Source organism: Pogoniulus pusillus, chromosome 37 (assembly GCF_015220805.1).
Source record: "Pogoniulus pusillus isolate bPogPus1 chromosome 37, bPogPus1.pri, whole genome shotgun sequence".
Taxonomy (NCBI): domain Eukaryota; kingdom Metazoa; phylum Chordata; class Aves; order Piciformes; family Lybiidae; genus Pogoniulus; species Pogoniulus pusillus.
This window is the reverse complement of record NC_087300.1, coordinates 2,777,503-2,795,853: the sequence shown is the minus strand read 5'-3', so window position 1 is coordinate 2,795,853 and position 18,351 is coordinate 2,777,503. Positions and strand designations below refer to the sequence as shown.

The 18,351-nt window shown below is 60.2% G+C and overlaps 1 protein-coding gene across 1 annotated transcript in view; it reads left to right on the top strand.

Annotated features, from left to right (window-relative positions):
- The window catches only part of KCNQ4 (potassium voltage-gated channel subfamily Q member 4), a 29,027-nt gene extending 13,308 nt beyond the window's left edge, over nt 1-15,719 (top strand). The window contains exons 2-15 of the mRNA XM_064172449.1: nt 2,000-2,090; nt 4,749-4,875; nt 5,769-5,944; nt 6,066-6,191; nt 6,275-6,412; nt 6,687-6,782; nt 6,991-7,079; nt 9,985-10,140; nt 11,592-11,636; nt 13,235-13,452; nt 13,551-13,653; nt 14,119-14,250; nt 14,454-14,589; nt 15,408-15,719. Coding sequence (XP_064028519.1) covers nt 2,000-2,090; nt 4,749-4,875; nt 5,769-5,944; nt 6,066-6,191; nt 6,275-6,412; nt 6,687-6,782; nt 6,991-7,079; nt 9,985-10,140; nt 11,592-11,636; nt 13,235-13,452; nt 13,551-13,653; nt 14,119-14,250; nt 14,454-14,589; nt 15,408-15,626 — 1,852 coding nt within the window. The 3' untranslated portion in view covers nt 15,627-15,719. The remainder of the gene's footprint in view (nt 1-1,999; nt 2,091-4,748; nt 4,876-5,768; nt 5,945-6,065; nt 6,192-6,274; nt 6,413-6,686; nt 6,783-6,990; nt 7,080-9,984; nt 10,141-11,591; nt 11,637-13,234; nt 13,453-13,550; nt 13,654-14,118; nt 14,251-14,453; nt 14,590-15,407) is intronic.
- The last annotated feature ends 2,632 nt before the right edge of the window (nt 15,720-18,351 follow it).

Below are 18,351 nucleotides of genomic sequence, written 5' to 3'. Positions count from 1 at the left end.
GAGGGAAGTGGCTCCAGCTTCTGCCTTGGAGATGGGGAGAGCCTGGGAGAGGAGCTTTGTCCTCTGCGGCAGGGCAGTGCCAGGGCTGGGACACCCCCTGCCCCCTTCCCTGCTGCAGCTGGCACAGGGTGTGCCACTCCAGCTCTCCCTGCTGCAGACCCTGAGCCAGTCCTTCCCCAACCATCCCACCCCTGCTTTGCCCTCAGGGAGCAGACCTGCCTGCCCCTCTAGGCTGGGGGTTGAGTTGGGTGCTACCCATCCTGTGCCCAGCTGTGGGCACCTGGCAGCCTCCTCATGCCACACCCAGATTGGCAGAGTTCCCATCCCTACATGGCACAAACTGGGTTCTCTGGATGGATCTGTGTGTCCCTGGGTCATGCCCAGCTTTGGGGGAACTTTGGCTCTCCCCACTCCAGTGCTCACTCTTGGTGCCAGGTCCCCTTGACATGGGTGGTCCCACAGAGGGCACAGTACCTCCCCACTGGGGCAGGTGTGTGGCACAGGTCTGGTTTCACCCCTTGGGCAAACAGTTCAGAACCAGTTCAGCTCCATGGCAGCAGTAAGAGGAGAGGGGAAAGTGCCCCTGGTGCCCCTGAGTGGGTGCCAGGCAGCATCTCCCTGAGCTGCCCACCCATGAGCATTGCTCACTGTGCTGGGAGGGCAAGATGGGTGCCCATCAGCTTGGAGGACAAGGTGCCAGGGCCACCTCACACTGCTAGCCTTGGCCTGGTTGTCCTGGTGCTGCCAGCAGTGTCTCCCTGTGGTGCCATGGGATGGCAGTGCCCAGGCAGTGCCTGGAGCTCCCTGTGCCATGGCAGGGCTGGCAGTGGCAGAGCAGTGGCCCTTTGCAGAGGGCAAGATGAGTGCCCACCAGGCTTGGAGGACAAGGTGCCAGGGCCACCTCACACTGCTAGCTTTGGCCTGGCTGTCCTGGTGCTGCCAGCAGTGTCTCCCTGTGATGCCATGGGATGGCAGTGCTCAGGCTGTGCCCAGGGCTCCCTGTGCCATGGCAGGGCTGGCAGTGGCAGAGCAGTGGCCCTTTGCATGCCATCACGTGGGCTGGTGGCACAAACTCTCCACTTTCCATTTTTAGAACCGCTGGATCAGGGGAAAAAAAATTATTTTGGGACTTTGATTCCCTCCAGCTTCAGAATCTCCTTTTTATTCCCCCTCCCTGTTTTAAATGGGCCTGTGCCCCCTGTGCCCCCCGTGCCACCCGTGCCCAAGCCCAGCCCTAGGACAAACAGCCCCATGGCAGCTGCCTCTTAACTCTTCCCCTGGGTCGGGTGTCCCCAGCAGGTCCCTCGTGGTGGCAGTGATGCTGGAGCCAGTCAGGAGAAGCTCCTGGCCCCTTTCTGCTCCCTCCCTGCCTCTAACTAGCAGTTGTTCTGCCTGGGCAGAGGTTGGCAGAGCCTTGGCACTGAGCCCCGTGGCTGCCAGAGTGTGGTTCTAGTCCTTGGTGCCTGTGGGGCATCCCTGGTGCTGTGCTGTTCTACCAGCCTATACTGGCACGTGGGTGCCATCACAGGTGGGGGGCACAACCAGTGGGAGGGATGTGCCTATTGCTTAGGGGGCACCACACCACCCTGAGCCCTGCCCGAGGCTGGCAGAGAGCCCATCCTGGGTGTGCCAGGGAGATGGCAGAGGGAATGGAGGGATCCTGCTGTGGGCTCAATGCCCTGGCTCAAGGAGGTGCTGCATCCCAGCACCACGGGCAGCCTCGGGGAGGGCAGGATTTGGGCACAGCTTTGCACCCACAAGCAGCTACTTGTGGGGTCCCAAATCATTCTATGGTCCTGCTCTGGCAGGGGGGATTGGACTCAAAGACCTCCAGAGGTCACTTCCAACCCCTAACACCCTGTGACCCTGTGCCACCCACTGGGCAGGAATTGTGTCCCTGGCAGGTCAGGCACAGCTGGCAGGGTGGCAGCACTGTAAGCTGGGCTCCCCTTGGCCCTTCCCTGGGTCGGGCATCCTCACCAACATCTTCTTCTTCCAGCTTCCTCCTGGTCTTCAGCTGCCTGGTGCTGTCAGTCTTCTCCACCATCCAGGAGCACCAGAAACTGGCCAACCAGTGCCTCTTCATCCTGGTGAGTGAGCAGCGAGGCTGCTGCCCACATTGCACCCCGGGAGGTTCAGTCAGAATCGCGACCCTGAGCCCAGCCCCTCTGCCCCCTTCCCCAGCCCCCTCCTGCCACTCCCGATTGGCGCCGTTCAGGCTGGCAGCGGCTCCAGGGCAGCCCGGAGAAGCTGCAGGGTGGCCTCGCTGCTGCCAGAGCCGTAGCATCCATGGAATTGTTTGCCTTGGAAAAGCCCTCTAGGATCACCCACCTCAACCAGCAACCCGACCCCAACCGTGGCCACTAAGCCGTGCCCCCGGGTGCCGTGGCCACTCCAGGGATGGGGACTCCCACCCTGGGCAGCCTGTGCCAATCCCTGACCTGCGGCAGTGAACTTTCTTCCTGATCTCCAACCTAACCCTGCCCTGGCACAATTTCAGGCCTTTTCCTCTGGATGCTAGGGAGAAGAACTCGAGAATCACCTCCCCCCCTCCCCCGCCCAGCCTCCTTTCAGGCCAGGGGATGCCAACCTGTGCCCGCAGCACCCAGAGGCACAAAGCGCTGGAAGAAAGCAGGGGCGGGAGGGGCTCAAAAAGAAAAGAGAGAGGCAACTTTCCCCCAAACTGGCACAAAAGGCTGACGCTGGAGTTCTGCCGAGGGCCGGGGACTAAATCGGGAAGGTCCTTGTGACTTTCCCCGCGCGTAAGCAGAACAGGGACTTGTTCGTGTGCGCCGCAGCAGGACAATGCTGACGGCGGAGGAAAAGGACCCGGCTCGGGCTGAGCTTGGCGCAGGTAGCAGAGCCAGGATGCTCAGACAGGCTCCATGGCCGCGGCTCCCGGCTCGCTGCCCTGATGGTCCCCTGGGATGGCTCTCGACGAGACTGTGCCTTCTCTTGAGGGGGCACCGCGCTCCCCTCCCCCCTCCCTCCAGCCTGCTCAGTGCCAGCCTTTCGTTTTGCACCACCAAACCCAGCTGAGTGCCCCCAGCGCCGTCCTGCTTCTGCCATCCCCACCCTGCTGCCTGTTTCCCATGCCCTGCCAAAGCCATCCTGCCCCTTCTATCCCCACCTCATCCTGCTGCCCCTTTTTATTCCCCCCCCTGCCAAACCCATCCTGCTGCTGCCATCCTCACCTTACCTTGCTGCCCCTTTTTATTCCCTCCCTGCCAAACCCATCCTCCTCCTGCCATCCTCACCTTACCTTGCTGCCCCTTTTTATTCCTCCCCTGCCAAACCCATCCTGCTCTTGCCATCCTCACCTTACCTTGCTGCCCCTTTTTATTCCCCCCCTGCCAAACCCATCCTGCTGCTGCCATCCTCACCTTACCTTGCTGCCCCTTTTTATTCCCTCCCTGCCAAACCCATCCTGCTGCTGCCATCCTCACCTTACCTTGCTGCCCCTTTTTATTCCTCCCCTGCCAAACCCATCCTGCTGCTGCCATCCTCACCTTACCTTGCTGCCCCTTTTTATTCCCCCCCTGCCAAACCCATCCTGCTCTTGCCATCCTCACCTTACCTTGCTGCCCCTTTTTATTCCCCCCCTGCCAAACCCATCCTGCTCTTGCCATCCTCACCTTACCTTGCTGCCCCTTATTATTCTCTCCCTGCCAAACCCATCCTGCTGCTGCCATCCTCACCTTACCTTCCTGGCCCTTTTTCATTCCATTCCCCACCAAACCCATCCTCCTCCTGCCATCCCCACCCTACTGCCTCTTTTTATTCCCCCCCACCCTGCCAAACCCATCCTGCTGCTGCCATCCTCACCTTACCTTCCTGGCCCATTTTATCCCTTCCAGACCCACCCTACTGCTGCCATCCTCATCCCACCCTGCTGCCTCTTTTTATTCCCCACCACCACCAAAGCCACCTTGCTCCTGCTACCCTCACCTCACCCTGCTGCCCCTCTTTTGGTATTTTTATTCATCATAGAATGGTGAGAGTTGGAAGGGACCCTCTGGAGATCATCCAATCCAACCCCCCCTGCTAAAGCAGGGTCACTCAGGGCAGGTCACACAGGATGGCAATTTCTATACAGGTCCAGTACCTGAAGTGGGCTACAGAAGAGCTGGGGAGGGACTTTTGACAAGGGCTTATGGTGACAGGATGAGAGGGAGTGGGTCTGAGCTGGAAGAGGGGAGGCTGAGACTGGAGGGTAGGAAGAAATTCTTTGCAGTGAGGGTGGGGAGCCTCTGGCACAGGTTGCCCAGGGAGGTTGTGGATGCCCTCTCCCTGGAGGTGTTCAAGGCCAGGTTGGATGAGGATTTGAGCAAGCTGTGCTGGTGGGAGAAGTCCCTGCCTATGGCAGGGGATTGGAACTGGCTGAGCTTTGAGGTCCCTTCCAACCCAAACCATTCCCTGAATTTAGGAAGCCAGAGCAGGGTTGCCCAGGGCAGGTCACACAGGAACACATCCAGACAAGTGTTGGAAGTCTCCAGAGAAGGAGACTCCACAACCTCTCTGGGCAGCCTCCTCCAGGCCTCCAGCACCCTCAAACCAAAATCGTTCCCTCTCCTGTTCAGCTGGAACCTGCTGAGTTCCAGTTCGTGCCCGTTACTGGGCACCACCGAGAAGAGCCCAGCCCCATCCTCTTGCCTCTCAACCCTTTATCTCTCGCTCAGCGTCCATCAGATTCCCCTCTCAGGCTGCTCTTCTCCAGGCTTCAGCAACCCTCTTGTGCCCCCTGGCAGGAGTTCGTGATGATTGTGGTGTTCGGCATGGAGTACATCGTCCGCGTCTGGGCTGCCGGCTGCTGCTGCCGCTACCGGGGCTGGCGAGGGAGGTTCCGCTTCGCCAGGAAGCCTTTCTGCGTGATAGGTACCTGGGCAGGGCAGGGCAGGGCTGGCAGCATGGCACTGGTTGGGTGGGCAAAGCCCTCCAAGCTCACAGCATCACAGAATGTCAGGGGCTGGAAGGGACCTCCAAAGCTCAGCCAGTCCAACCCTCCCCTGCCAGAGCAGCAGCACCCAGAGATGGGAACACAGCCAGGTGGGGTTTGAGTATCTCCAGAGGGAGACTCCACAGCCCCCCTGGGCAGCCTGTGCCAGGGCTCTGGCACCTTCACAGGGAAAAAAATCCTCCTTGTGGTTAAATGAAGCTTCCTCTGCCTCAGCTTCCACCACTGCCCCTTGTGCTGGCACTGGCATCACCCAGCAGAGCCTGGCTGCAGCCTCCTGCCACTCACCTGCACACATTGATAACCACTGCTGAGGTCACCTCTCAGCCTCCTCCTCTCCCAGCAGCACAGCCCCAGCTCCCTCAGGCTCTGCTCCTAACAGAGCTGTTCCATTCCCTTCAGCACCTCTGTGGCTCTGTGCTGGACTCTCTCCAGCAGTTCTATGTCCCTCTTGAACTGGGGGGCCCAGAACTGGACACAGTACTCCAGATGTGGCCTCAGCAGGGCAGAGCAGAGGGGCAGGAGAACCTCTCTCGACCTCCTAACCACAGCCCACCTAATCCACCCCCAACCACCAACCCAACACCCCCATGCCCACTAAACCACGTCCCCAGGTGCCACGCCCACAGGTTCCACCGACGCCTCCAGCCACGGCGCCTCCATCACCTCCCGGGGCAGCCTGTGCCGATGCCTGAGCGCTTTTCAGTGCGGAGCAAAGGGACCTGGGGCTGTGCCACCCATGTCTTGGGTGCCTGTGAAGCGCTTGTGGCTCTGACCCTCGCTGCCCTCCCCCCCCCCCCCCCCCCCCGCCTAGATTTCATCGTCTTCATCGCCTCGGTGGCTGTCATCGCGGCTGGCACCCAGGGCAACATCTTGGCCACCTCGGCGCTGCGCAGTATGCGCTTCCTGCAGATCCTGCGCATGGTGCGCATGGACCGGCGCGGGGGCACCTGGAAGCTGCTGGGCTCCGTGGTCTATGCCCACAGCAAGGTGAGCCTCTGGAAGTCCTGGCACGAACTGTCCCCCCTGGCTCCCCCCTCCTAGAACTGCTCTCACACTCCCCCCCCCCTACCCCCACCCCCGCTCCCCGCATCCTCTCCTGCCCCTCCAGGAGCTCATCACCGCCTGGTACATTGGTTTCCTGGTGCTCATCTTCTCCTCCTTCCTCGTCTACCTGGCAGAGAAGGATGCCAACGTCCAGTTTGCCACCTATGCCGACTCCCTTTGGTGGGGCACGGTAAGCTCGGCCACCAAGGTGCTCCAGCCCCGGGAGGGGACAAGGAGGGTGGGATGATGCCGTGGAGGGGGAGCTCCCTCCAGGCTTCTCCCTGCTCTGCCCCCGGGCAGGTCACCCTCACCACCATCGGCTACGGGGACAAGACACCGCAGACCTGGCTGGGACGGATGCTGGCAGCTGGCTTCGCCCTGCTTGGCATCTCCTTCTTCGCGCTGCCAGCTGTGAGTATTGCAGAGTTGGTTTGGTTGGCAAAGCTCTCTCAGGTCAGCCAGACCAACCATCGACCCCACACCACCATGGCCATCAAACTCTGTCCCAAAGTGCCCTGTCCACACCTTCCTTGGACACCTCCAGGGATGGTGACTACTCAGTAGGACCAGGGAGAGGGTCCCTGTGCCCCCCTGGGGACAAAGGGGCCAAATGCACCCCTCTGGTGGGAGGGTCCCCCCACCTCTGCTAGAGGTGGCATGGGCACCATCTCCTCATTGTCTTCAGGGGATCCTGGGCTCTGGCTTTGCTCTCAAGGTGCAGGAGCAGCATCGGCAGAAGCACTTTGAGAAGAGAAGGACTCCAGCGGCCAACCTGATCCAGGTAGGGCAGGGCTGGCATCTCCTGCCCCATCCCAGGGCTGCCCCTCTGTCCCCTCCAGCCCTTCTTCCTGTCCCTCCCTGCTGCAGGCAGGACACGAATGCCTGACCTCATGCCTGGCTCCTTTGGGCTGGATTCTGCCCATGGTGCCCAAAGGGCTGCAGCTGGGGGGGTCTGGCTGACCCTGCTGCCCGTGGGCTCTCCCGTGCAGGCTGCCTGGCGCCTCTACTCAACTGATGCCAGCCGGGCATACCTGACTGCCACGTGGTGTTACTATGACAGCCTCCTGCCCTCTTTCAGGTAGGCAAGGAGTGGGGGAGCTCCCTGGGGGGCACCTGGGCTGATAAACAACTCGGGCAGCACTGAGGGGCCATGTGGAGCTGCTGAGAGTTTGGTGGCACTGAGCAGTATGGGCACCTCGGGGCACTGGAGCCCCAGCACAGCACCTGTGGAAGTGTCCAAGAGCCTACTCTAAGCTCACCATTCCCACAGCACTCATCCCACCCTGTTCCCTCTCATCCCATCCATAGCCTTCCTCCAACAGTGCCACGGGGAAGAGGATGGTGCCAGCGGCTGTGGTGACCTTGTGGCTGGGGCAACGAAGCTGCAGCTGGATGGGAGCTGGTCCTGAGTGTGGTGGCAGAGTGGATGGACCTGGGGGGGTTGCAGCAGGGAGCTCCATGCCCCATTCCTGCCATGTGCTTCCCTCCTATGGCCCCTGAGATGTTGCCACCATAGGTGGATTGAAGATCTCCAAAGCTTTTCCAGATGCCTGGTGTGTTCCCATCACACCATGCCAGGGTCTGCCATGCTGTGCCCATGCCCAAGCCCTCCCTTCCTCCCAACGTGTCCTACTCCCACTCCAGCCACGTGTCCCTTTGCAGTGACACCTCCATAGCTGTGTTTCACTCTTGTTTTCCCCAAGGACAGGGCTCTTAAGAGTGCATCCCTCTGGCCCCAGCCCCAGGAGATCCACTACTGCTGAGCACGGTGCCAGCCTCTCCCCTTGTGGGCATCACAGCACCAAGCTCCATCTCAGCTGCCTCAGAGCAGTCCACTCCTGACTGTTCCAGCAGTGCCCAGATCCCCAGCTCAGATGGTGGCAGGTCCCCATGGGTGGTCACCCTGCCTGCCCCCTCCCAGCACAGGTCCAACCCCTTGGCCCATGGTCAGCTTCTGTGGGACCTTTCCACAGCATCTCCTCCTCCATCACCACCACCCCAGGTGTGGGCAGCACCAGCTGGAGCTGTTAAGAAACTTTCCTTTGAAAGGAAGCTGCTGCTTGCTCCTCGTTTTGCTCCCAATTGGCTCCAGATTTGTTCCTTGTTTGCTCCATGTTCTGCTCCTTGTTTTGCTCCTTGTTTTGCCCCTTCTTTGCTCTTTGTTTTGCCCCTTCTTTGCTCTTTGTTTTGCCTCTTGTTTGCTCTTTGTTTTGCTTCTTGTTTGCTCTTTGTTTTGCTCCTTGTTTGCTCCAGATTTGCCCCTTGTTTGCTCTTTGTTTTGCCCCTTGTTTGCTCTTTGTTTTGCCCCTTGTTTGCTCTTTGTTTTGCCTCTTGTTTGCTCTTTGTTTTGCTTCTTGTTTGCTCTTTGTTTTGCCCCTTGTTTGCTCCGGATTTGCCCCTTGTTTGCTCCGGATTTGCCCCTTGTTTGCTCTGGATTTGCCCCTTGTTTGCTCTTTGTTTTGCCCCTTGTTTGCTCTGGATTTGCTCCTTGTTTGCTCTTTGTTTTGCCCCTTGTTTGCTCTGGATTTGCTCCTTGTTTGCTCTTTGTTTTGCCCCTTATTTGCTCTGGATTTGCCCCTTGTTTGCTCTGGATTTGCCCCTTGTTTGCTCTGGATTTGCCCCTTGTTTGCTCTGGATTTGCCCCTTGTTTGCTCTTTGTTCTGCTCCTTGTTTTGCCCCTTCTTTGCTCTTTGTTTTTCCCCTTCTTTGCTCTTTGTTTTGCCCCTTGTTTGCCCCTTGTTTTGCCCCTTGTTTGCTCTGGATTTGCCCCTTATTTGCTCTGGATTTGCCCCTTGTTTGCTCTGGCTTTGCCCCTTGTTTGCTCTGGATTTGCCCCTTGTTTGCTCTTTGTTCTGCTCCTTGTTTTGCCCCTTCTTTGCTCTTTGTTTTTCCCCTTCTTTGCTCTTTGTTTTGCCCCTTGTTTGCTCTGGATTTGCCCCTTGTTTGCTCTGGATTTGCTCCTTGTTTGCTCTTTGTTCTGCTCCTTGTTTTGCCCCTTCTTTGCTCTTTGTTTTGCCCCTTCTTTGCTCTTTGTTTTGCCCCTTCTTTGCTCTTTGTTTTGCCCCTTCTTTGCTCTTTGTTTTGCCCCTTCTTTGCTCTTTGTTTTGCCCCTTCTTTGCTCTTTGTTTTGCCCCTTGTTTTGCCCCTTGTTTTGCCCCTTGTTTGCTCTGGATTTGCCCCTTGTTTGCTCCGGATTTGCTCCTTGTTTGCTCTTTGTTTTGTCCCTTGTTTTGCTCCTAGTTTTCCTCCTTGTTTGCTCCTTGCTTGCTCTGGATTTGCTCCTTGTTTTTTTCCACATTTGCTTCTTATTTTGATCCTAGTTTTGATCTGAATTTGCTCCTAATTTTGCTCTGGATTTGCTCCAGTTTTGTTCTTTGTTTTGCTCCTTTCTTTCTCTGGATTTGCTCCTTGTTTTGCTCTGGATTTGCTCCTTGTTTTGCTCTGGATTTGCTCTGATTTTTGCTCTGGTTTTGCTCCTTATTTGCTCTGGATTTGCTCCTTGTTTTGCTCCTACTTTTGCTCCTTGTTTGCTCTTATTTTTGCTCTGGATTTGCTCCTTGTTTGCTCTGGATTTGCTCCTTGTCTTGCTCCTAGTTTTACTCTGGATTTGCCCCTAGTTTTGTTCTGGATTAGCTCCCAGTCTTCCTTCTTATTTGCTCTGGATTTGCTCCTTGTCTTGCTCCTAGTTTTGCTCTGGATTTGCTCCTAATTTTGTTCTGGATTAGCTCCCAGTCTTCCTTCTTATTTGCTCTGGATTTGCTCCTTGTCTTGCTCCTACTTTTGCTCTGGATTTGCCCCTAATTTTGTTCTGGATTTGCTCCTAATTTTGCTCAAGATTCACTCCTGGATTTGCTGCTCATTTTGCTCCTTCTTTGCTCTGCTTCTCCCAGAGGAGGACCTGCCTCTGCTCAGGCTGGGTTTGCTCCTCTGATTTGCTTTGGAAAGTTGAATTTCTCCATGTTTTTATCTACCCCCAACCTCAGAGAGCTGCTCCCAATGTTTGAGCACTTGCACCGAGCCCGCAACGGAGGATTTAGGAATTCAGAGGTGAAAAAATTACCTGATGGAGCTCCACCACCTTACCACTCCTTCACCCCTGGCCAGAAAAGCCTCCTCCCTGCTGCTTGTTCAGGGGAAAGGTAGGAGGGTGCAGCCTCACAGCCCCACATTCTCCCTCCTCTCTTTCCTCTCTTCGTCTGTGTCCTCCTGCAGTGCCACCCTGGTGCCCATCGGCGTCAGAGAAGCAGCCCCCAGCCCCACTCCCTGCCCAGTACTGTGCCATGGCACCCATCCTGCTCTGTTGCTGGCTGCTGGCATCACTCTTGGCTCACAGCTCTGGAAGGGGACATGGAATCATAGAATCACAGAACCATAGAATCAGTCAAGGTTGGAAGGCACCACAAGGATCAGCCAGGTCCAGCCCCCTTGCCATGGGCACCTCACACTAGAGCAGGCTGCCCACAGCCTCATCCAGCCTGGCCTTAAACACCTCCAGGGCTCAGGCTTCCACAACCTCCCTGGGCAACCCCTTCCAGGCTCTCACCACCCTCATGCTGAAGAACTTCCTAACCTCCAGGCTGAATCTCCCCATTTCCAGCCCCAGGACCTTGTGCAGGGGCACCAAGAGTGGCTGCAAATGGCTCTGCAGAGGCAGTGCTGTGAGCATGTTGGGGCTGGAGCTGGGTGGCCCTGCTGCAGAGCCAGGAGAGGAGCAAAACCCTGACCCAAGGTGGGCTTCCTGTGCCCACAGCAGCAGGGAGCTGCCCCAGTGCCAACCAGAAGAAGCAAGAGGGTTTGGAGCTACCACGCTGCTGGCAGGGACTGCTCTGCACCGTGTCCTTGGTCACCTCATAGGATGGGTTGGGAGGCACCTCCCAATGCCATGGGCAGGGACACCTCCCATCCAGCCTGGTCTTGGACACCCCTAGGGATGAGGCACCCACAGCAGCTCTGGGCAACCTGTGCCAGTGTCTCACACCCCTCACTGGAAAGTTTCTTCCTAATGTCCAAGCTAAATCTCCCCTTCTGGCCAGAGAGCAGCTCAGGGACCCCAACTTGCCACCACAGCTGCCACCCAGGACTGTGGCACAGCACAGGGCTCCAGGTCAGCATAAGGGTTAGGTGGGGGGAGGCAGTGCTGCTGCTCCATGGCATCGTGCCTCAGTTTCCCCTCTGATGGCAGAGCTGTGGCTGCAGGGGGAGGGTGGGAGGATTGGCACAGCGTTGGGGTGTGCCATGGGGCTGTGGCTGCCTCACTGTGGTCACGGAGCCAAGGGGGACCTGGTCCCCGTGAGAGCCCCGAGGTGAGTATGGCCTTGGGGGTGCTCCTCGCTGCTGCAGCAGCCTCAGGCTGGGCTCAGCTTCCTATCGAAGAGCTGACAGGGGGAGGAGCTGCACCCCCTCCCCGAACCATCCCACCCAGGGTGGGGCTGAGCTTCCCCCCCACCTCCTCCACGAGCATCACCTCTCATAACATCTCATCTTCTCTCTCTCCTCCCTTCTCCTGCTCACTTCCCTCCTCTCCATCCCTTCCAACCTCCTCCCAAACCTTCTGTGCCCACCACTCTCCACCCCACCCCCACCCCCCAAGCTGGAAGGAGGAGGATGTGGAGCCCCACAAGTGCTTACGCCTCAGGTAACGTTCACCCTGGGTGGTGGTGGCCAAGCCACAGCAAACGGGCAAGGGGCTGGGGGAAGGGGCTGCAGAGCCCTGGCCACGTCGGCAGGGTGGTGCCCGTTCTGCTGCTTGGCACCGTGTGCCCTCACCACACCGCCCCTTGGCACAGCCCCACCGCTGAGGAACTGCAGGGCTGCTCTTAGGTGTTTATGCAGGACCTACACAAACAACTTTGGCTCTCGCTTCTGGCCTCCAGAGCAGGTGGAGGTACCAGGTGGAGGTACCAGGTGGAGGTACCAGGGAGCAGCAGGAGGTGCTCAGCAGCGGCGGGCAGGGACCCTGTGCCCACGCATCGGGGCGCAGCCGTGCCCAGGGGGCTGGGGACATGGTGACCCTCCTGGCCATGGGCTAACTCTTGTTTTCTGCTGTGTCTCTGCCCTGACCCTCCAGCCCCATCTTTAGTGGTAAGAGGAGGCTCTTGAGGACGTGGGGCACATGGAGACGGAGGTACCATGGCCTGCCTGCCTGCCCTGCCTGCCCTGCCCGTCCTGGCTGCCTGCCCGAGGGGTGAAGGGGATCTGGGGGGGTTAGAGGCTTGCAGGGTGCCCCTTCTGCAGGGTGCCCCTTCTGCAGGGCTGGGATGTTTGTGCATGGCCTGGGCTGGGCTGACTGTCCCTCACTGTCCCCCACCAAGCCCTGCCTCAGTTTCCCTCTTTGCACAGCGCTGCTGAGCCTGGTCCAAGCTGGGCTTGCCAAGCCCAACAGCAGCAAACTGAGGCACCTCAAGGGGATGGGGTAATGCCCATCCCGGGTCTGTACTGGCACACAGCTCTTCCCACCCCTGCCACCAGCTGCAGGGGCATGCTGCAGCCCTGCCTGCCCGGGGCTGTCTTCCCAGTGACCTGCATGGGGAGGAGCTGGGACCCCAGTGCCCTGCCTGTGCCCCTGCCATGCCCTGGGACCCCTGGGCCCTGTTGTGCAGAGGGTTGGGGGTTTGCCCTGCATCTTTGACTTCCTCTGCTTGGCCTCCTTGCATGTGCCAGGATGCCCTCATGCCCCCCTCCGTCACATGTGGTGGGTTTGTGTAGGTCCTACATAAACGAGGCCTGTTGTAACCCCCCCAGCCCAACCCAGCAGAGCAGGGTGTAGGGTAGGAGGGGATGCTCTGCTCTCTCACTGGGGCAGAGCCTCAATTAGGAGGTGCAGCCTGTGGAAGGAGGAGGAAAGGGACTGCCTGGGTGCCCCTAGGATGCCCTGTGCCAGCGGGGATGGAGTCCCTACAGGCTCAGGGTGTGGAGCTCTGCTGTGTGTCCTCCCTGCCCGTGTGCCCATCTCCCCCACTCTCTCTCTCTCTGTTTCCTCCTTTCTGTGCTCTCAAGGCGGGGGGGGGGAGGTGTTAAAAGGAGTAACCCCAGAGCTGCTCCTGCGTGGGCACACGGTGCCACCTTCTGCTGGCACAAGAACCGGTGCCCATTGCCTGCCAGGGGCTCTCTGTGAGCTCAGCATAACCTCCCCCATCCTCATCCCCACCACGATGGGCACCCGTGTGTGTCCCCCGTGCCCCTGGGCTGTGCCAGCCCAGCCCTGACGCTGCCCACTTGGCTCTGCCGTTGCAGCAACAGGATGGGTCTGAAGGAGCGCATGCGGCTGGGCAGCTGCCAGCGGCAGGGCAGCCGAGGCAGGCTGCAGCTGGGGCCCCCCCTGCACCGCTCCCCCAGCACGGAGGAGCTGCCCGAGGCCCCCAGCCCCACCAAGGTGCAGAAGAGTTGGAGCTTCAACGACCGCACTCGCTTCAGAGCCTCCCTCAGGCTCAAGCCCCGAGCGGCCCTGGAGGGTAGGTCCTGGGCACTGCTGGGCTCTGCCTCTGCCTCTTGAGGTCATGCAGGAGGGGCACAGGCTTCAGTCTCCTGCCACCCACCCTGCTCTTGGCAGCTGAGTGCCCTCCGGAGGACAGCGGCGAGGAGAAGAGCTCCCACTGCGATCTGAGCTTCGAGGACATCATGCCAGCAGTGAAGACCCTCATCAGGGCTGTCAGGTGAGACTGGCACCCCCCTGTGTGCCACCAGCTGCTGGCCCCAGCCCCTCTGCAGCTCTGACAGGTGGATGTGTCTGGAGAGCCTTTGCCCAGCACACGGTGGTGGCCAAGGTGGGCAGGGATGACTCCAGGTTGCTGTGCCCATGGGAGAACCCTGCCCAGCCTGCCATGGGCTCCTGGCTCACAGTGGTGGCCAAGCTGGGCAGGGATGACTCCAGGTTGCTGTGCCCATGGGAGAACCCTGCCCAGCCTGCCATGGGCTCCTGGCTCACAGTGGTGGCCAAGCTGGGCAGGGATGACTCCAGGTTGCTGTGCCCATGGGAGAACCCTGCCCAGCCTGCTGTGGCTCACAGTGATCATGGCCTTGATGCTTTGCATGCTCCCTCCTCTCCTCAATACCCTGGCATGGAGCCTCTGGGCACCTCCAGTCCTCCTCAGGGCCCTGCAGCTTGGGTGTCCCTGCAGGATCCTCAAGTTCCTGGTGGCCAAGAGGAAGTTCAAGGAGACCTTGCGTCCCTACGACGTCAAGGATGTGATTGAGCAGTACTCAGCAGGTCACCTGGACATGCTGGGCAGGATCAAGAGCCTGCAGACACGGTGAGCTGCACTGAGGGTGGTGAGAGGCTCTGGGCAGTGCCCACTGGGAGGTGCGATGGCACCTGGCGGTGGGTACGGCACCTTCCCCCGAGCACATCTCCATCCTGTGTAGTCTCACAGTGACCTCTAGAGCCTCATCTCCACCCCATGTGGTCTCACATGGCCTCAGGAGTGATGGGCTCTGGCTTTTCCCACCCTGCCAGCGTGGACCAGATCGTGGGCAGGGGAGCCCTTGCCACAGACAAGAAGGTGCGGGAGAAGGGGGAGAAGCTGGCACTGGAGACGGAGCTGGTGGACGAGCTCAGCATGATGGGACGGGTGGTCAAGGTGGAGAGGCAGGTCAGGAGGTCCCCAGGCAGTGTGTCACCATCCACCCACTCAACCACCCACCCATCCATCCACCTACCTACCCATCCATCCACCTACCCACTCACCCATCTATCCATCCACCTACCTACCCATCCATCCACCCCCTCACCCATCCATCCACCTACCTACCTACCCATCCACCTACCCACTCACCCATCTATCCATCCACCTACCTACCCATCCATCCACCTACCTACCTACCCATCCACCCACCCACTCACCCATCTATCCATCCACCTACCTATCCATCCATCCACCCCCTCACCCATCCATCCATCCACCTACCTACCCACCCATCCACCCACTCACCTATCCATCTACCCACTCACCTATCCATCCATCCATCCACCCACTCACCCACCCACCCATCCATTCACCTACCTATCCATCCATCCATCCATCCATCCATCCATCCATCCATCCACCCACTCACCCATCTATTCATCCACCTACCTACCTACCCATCCATCCACCCCCTCACCCATCCATCCATCCACCTACCCACTCACCCACCCACCCATCCATCCACCTACCCACTCACCCACCCATCCATCCACCCACCCACCTACCTACCCATCCACCTACCCACTCACCCACCCATCCATCCACCCACCCACCTACCTACCCATCCACCTACCCACTCACCCACCCACCCATCCATCCACCTACCTACCCACCCCCCTACCCATCCCTCCAGCTCCCGTGGGATGTGGGCATCAGGCCCCTCAGCCCCTCCTCCCCAGGGGCAGGTCCTGCTGAGCCCAGCCCCCTCCCCTCCCCCCCGGCAGGTGCAGTCCATCGAGCACAAGCTGGACCTGCTGCTCGGCCTCTACTCCCAGTGCCTCCGCAAAGGCTCCATCAACTCCTTCAGCCTGGCAGCCGTGCAGGTGCCACCCTGCGAGCCCGACATCACCTCTGACTACCACAGCCCCGTGGACCACGAGGACATCTCTGTCTCTGCCCAGACCCTCAACATCTCCAGGTCTGCCAGCGCCAACATGGACTGAGCAGCGCCGGAGGCAGCGGCGCGGATGCTGCCGCGGGGTGCCAGGAGGTGGCGGCAGCCTGGTTGGCATTGCCCGCTCCTGTCCTTCCGTGTCTTACTTGAACCAAGTCTTCCCGTGCTGGGGCATGGCTGCTGCAGCAGGATGCCTGCTCTGGGGCTGGGGTGGGAGCTCAGGGCACTGTGGCATGGGCAGACCACGCTGCTGGGATGCTCCTGCCCTTCCCAAGATGATGAGACCCCCAACCCCCAGCTGCTGGGGGCTTGAGCGCTTCCCAGCCGTGCCAGGGATGCTCATCCTCAGCACCAAGTCCTCAGGATGTGCCCAGCTCCCCGGTGGGGTCCTGCTTGGTCCCTCAGAGCCAGCCTGGGGTCACCACCAGCTATGCAAGGCTCCATCTGCCTCCTGCTGCCAGCGCTGAGCGGAGATGCTGGGGCATGACCTGCCTCGATCTCTGGCTCAGGGCAGCGGTGGGGACCCCCTTAGGCAGGTGAGGGGCAAAGGGTGGGGTGGGGGTGTCTGTCCCACACTTGACCCTCTTCTGCCTGGGTTGTTTCCCTGCTCTAGAAGCACAGCAGAGCCTTCTGCCTGCCCGTGCATGCTCCCAGGGCAATATCTACATAGGAGAGGTTATCTAGAGATCTATTTATGCAATAATGTCTTCATATGCAACCCCCCCCCGGGCACAGTGCCCCGTGGGGACATAGGCAATAAGCAACCCCCTCCCCCCACCCCCACCTCCAACCCTAACTCAGCCCCTACCAGCACACAGGGCTGGATCCTGCTGCCTGTGGGGGCTCACCTGGGTGTCCCCGGGACTCAGGGCTGGGTGACAAACCTCCACCCGTGGCTGTCCCAGGGGCTGTGGAGGTTGGAGGACTGCAGGTGGGGACAGTGATGTCCAAAGAGCATCCCCCCCGCCCCCCTTCCCGTGTCCCACTCTGCTCTCGCTTAGAGGATTCCTTTGTTGCCACCTCCTGTACTGCTCACTTTGTCCCTCCCCATGTCCCCATTCCCTCTGTGCCACCTCCTGTAGTGCTCAGTGTGTCCCTCCCCATGTCCCCCACCCCTCTGTGCCACCTCCTGTAGTGCTCAGTGTGTCCCTCCCCATGTCCCCCACCCCTCTATGTGCCACCTCCTGTAGTGCTCAGTGTGTCCCTCCCCATGTCCCCATTCCCTCTGTGCCACCTCCTGTAGTGCTCAGTGTGTCCCTCCCCTTGTCCCCCACCCCTCTGTGTGCCACCTCCTGTAGTGCTCACTTTGTCCCTCCCCATGTCCCCATTCCCTCTGTGCCACCTCCTGTAGTGCTCAGTGTGTCCCTCCCCATGTCCCCCACCCCTCTGTGTGTCCCCTCCTGTACTGCTCACTGTCCCCTCCCCATGTCCCCAACCCCTTTGTGGCACAGGGAGCATGAGCCAGGCCTGGGGGGTGGCTGCCCCATGGGGGGCAGAGATGTTGGCCATGCCCTGGCAGTGCCACAGGAGCGCCCACTCTGCCCCACTGCCCTCTGCTGCCCCACTCTTAGCCCCGGAGCTGGTTTCCAGCCCTGCAGCTCTGGGCTGAGCCAGGCTGGAAGCCTTTGTGGTAGTGCCAAAATTTGCCCAAGCTGGGGCTGGTCCTGGGGGGTTTGGTGCCCTGTGGAGCTCAGCAGGGGGAGCTGCATGGCTGTGGTGCCAGGGTCTGACCGGGCTTGATGGGCACCTACCCATCTCCTCTGGGAGAGCTCCCCCCTGGGCTTCAGACCGTGGGATTTGTGCCCCCTTTTCCCAACCCCCCCCCGCCCCCCCATACCTCTGCTCCTGGCAGCAGGGATCCCCTCCCCAACCCCCCTGCTCCTTTCTCTTGCCTCCGTAGTGCATGTGGCCAGCACAGGCTGTGCCAGAGCCGATTGCAGCCCCCACCCTGCCCCCCACCCCCTCCCACCTCCTCTTGCCCCCGGGGAGTCATCCATGCCCCGGGGGAGCCACCCATGCCCAGGGAGAGCCACCCACGCCCCCGGGGCAGTCACCCACGCCCCCGGGGAGTCATCCATGCCCCCGGGAGTGTCATCCATGCCCCCGGGGAGTCATCCATGCCCCCGGGAGTGTCATCCATGCCCCCGGGAGAGCCACCCATGCCCCCGGGAGAGTCATCCATGCCCCCGGGAGAGCCACCCATGCCCCCGGGAGAGCCACCCATGCCCCCGGGAGAGTCACCCATGCCCCGAGGGAATCATCCATGCCCCCGGGAGAGTCACCCATGCCCCGAGGGAATCATCCATGCCCCCGGGAGAGCCACCCATACCCCCGAGGGAGTCACCCATGCCCCCGGGAGAGTCACCCATGCCCCCGGGAGTGTCACCTATGCCCCCGGGGCATGCTGTGGGTGCACAAGGCGATGGCTGTATATGCCACGGTGGGTGGGTGGGTGCTGCGGGGTGCCCAGCCGTGGGGTGAGGGTGCATGTGCCAGCTTTGCCCGCAGCTGCACGCCACAACTACTTCCCCGGGGACCCTCTGCGGGGCTGGCAGGTGCCCGCAGCCCTCTGCAGCCAGCCGTAGTTACCTCACTCGATGATTAACTTATTAACTTATTTCTTGCATTAAAATCTGGGAGTAGAGGCTGCCTGCCAGCCTGCCTGCCTGCCTGCCAGCCTGCCTGCCTGCCGGCTCTCTCCTGCCTTTCCCGAGAGGTGGCACTCCAGCCCTGCTCCATGGACACAGGACGCAGTGTCCAGCTTGGAGAATCCA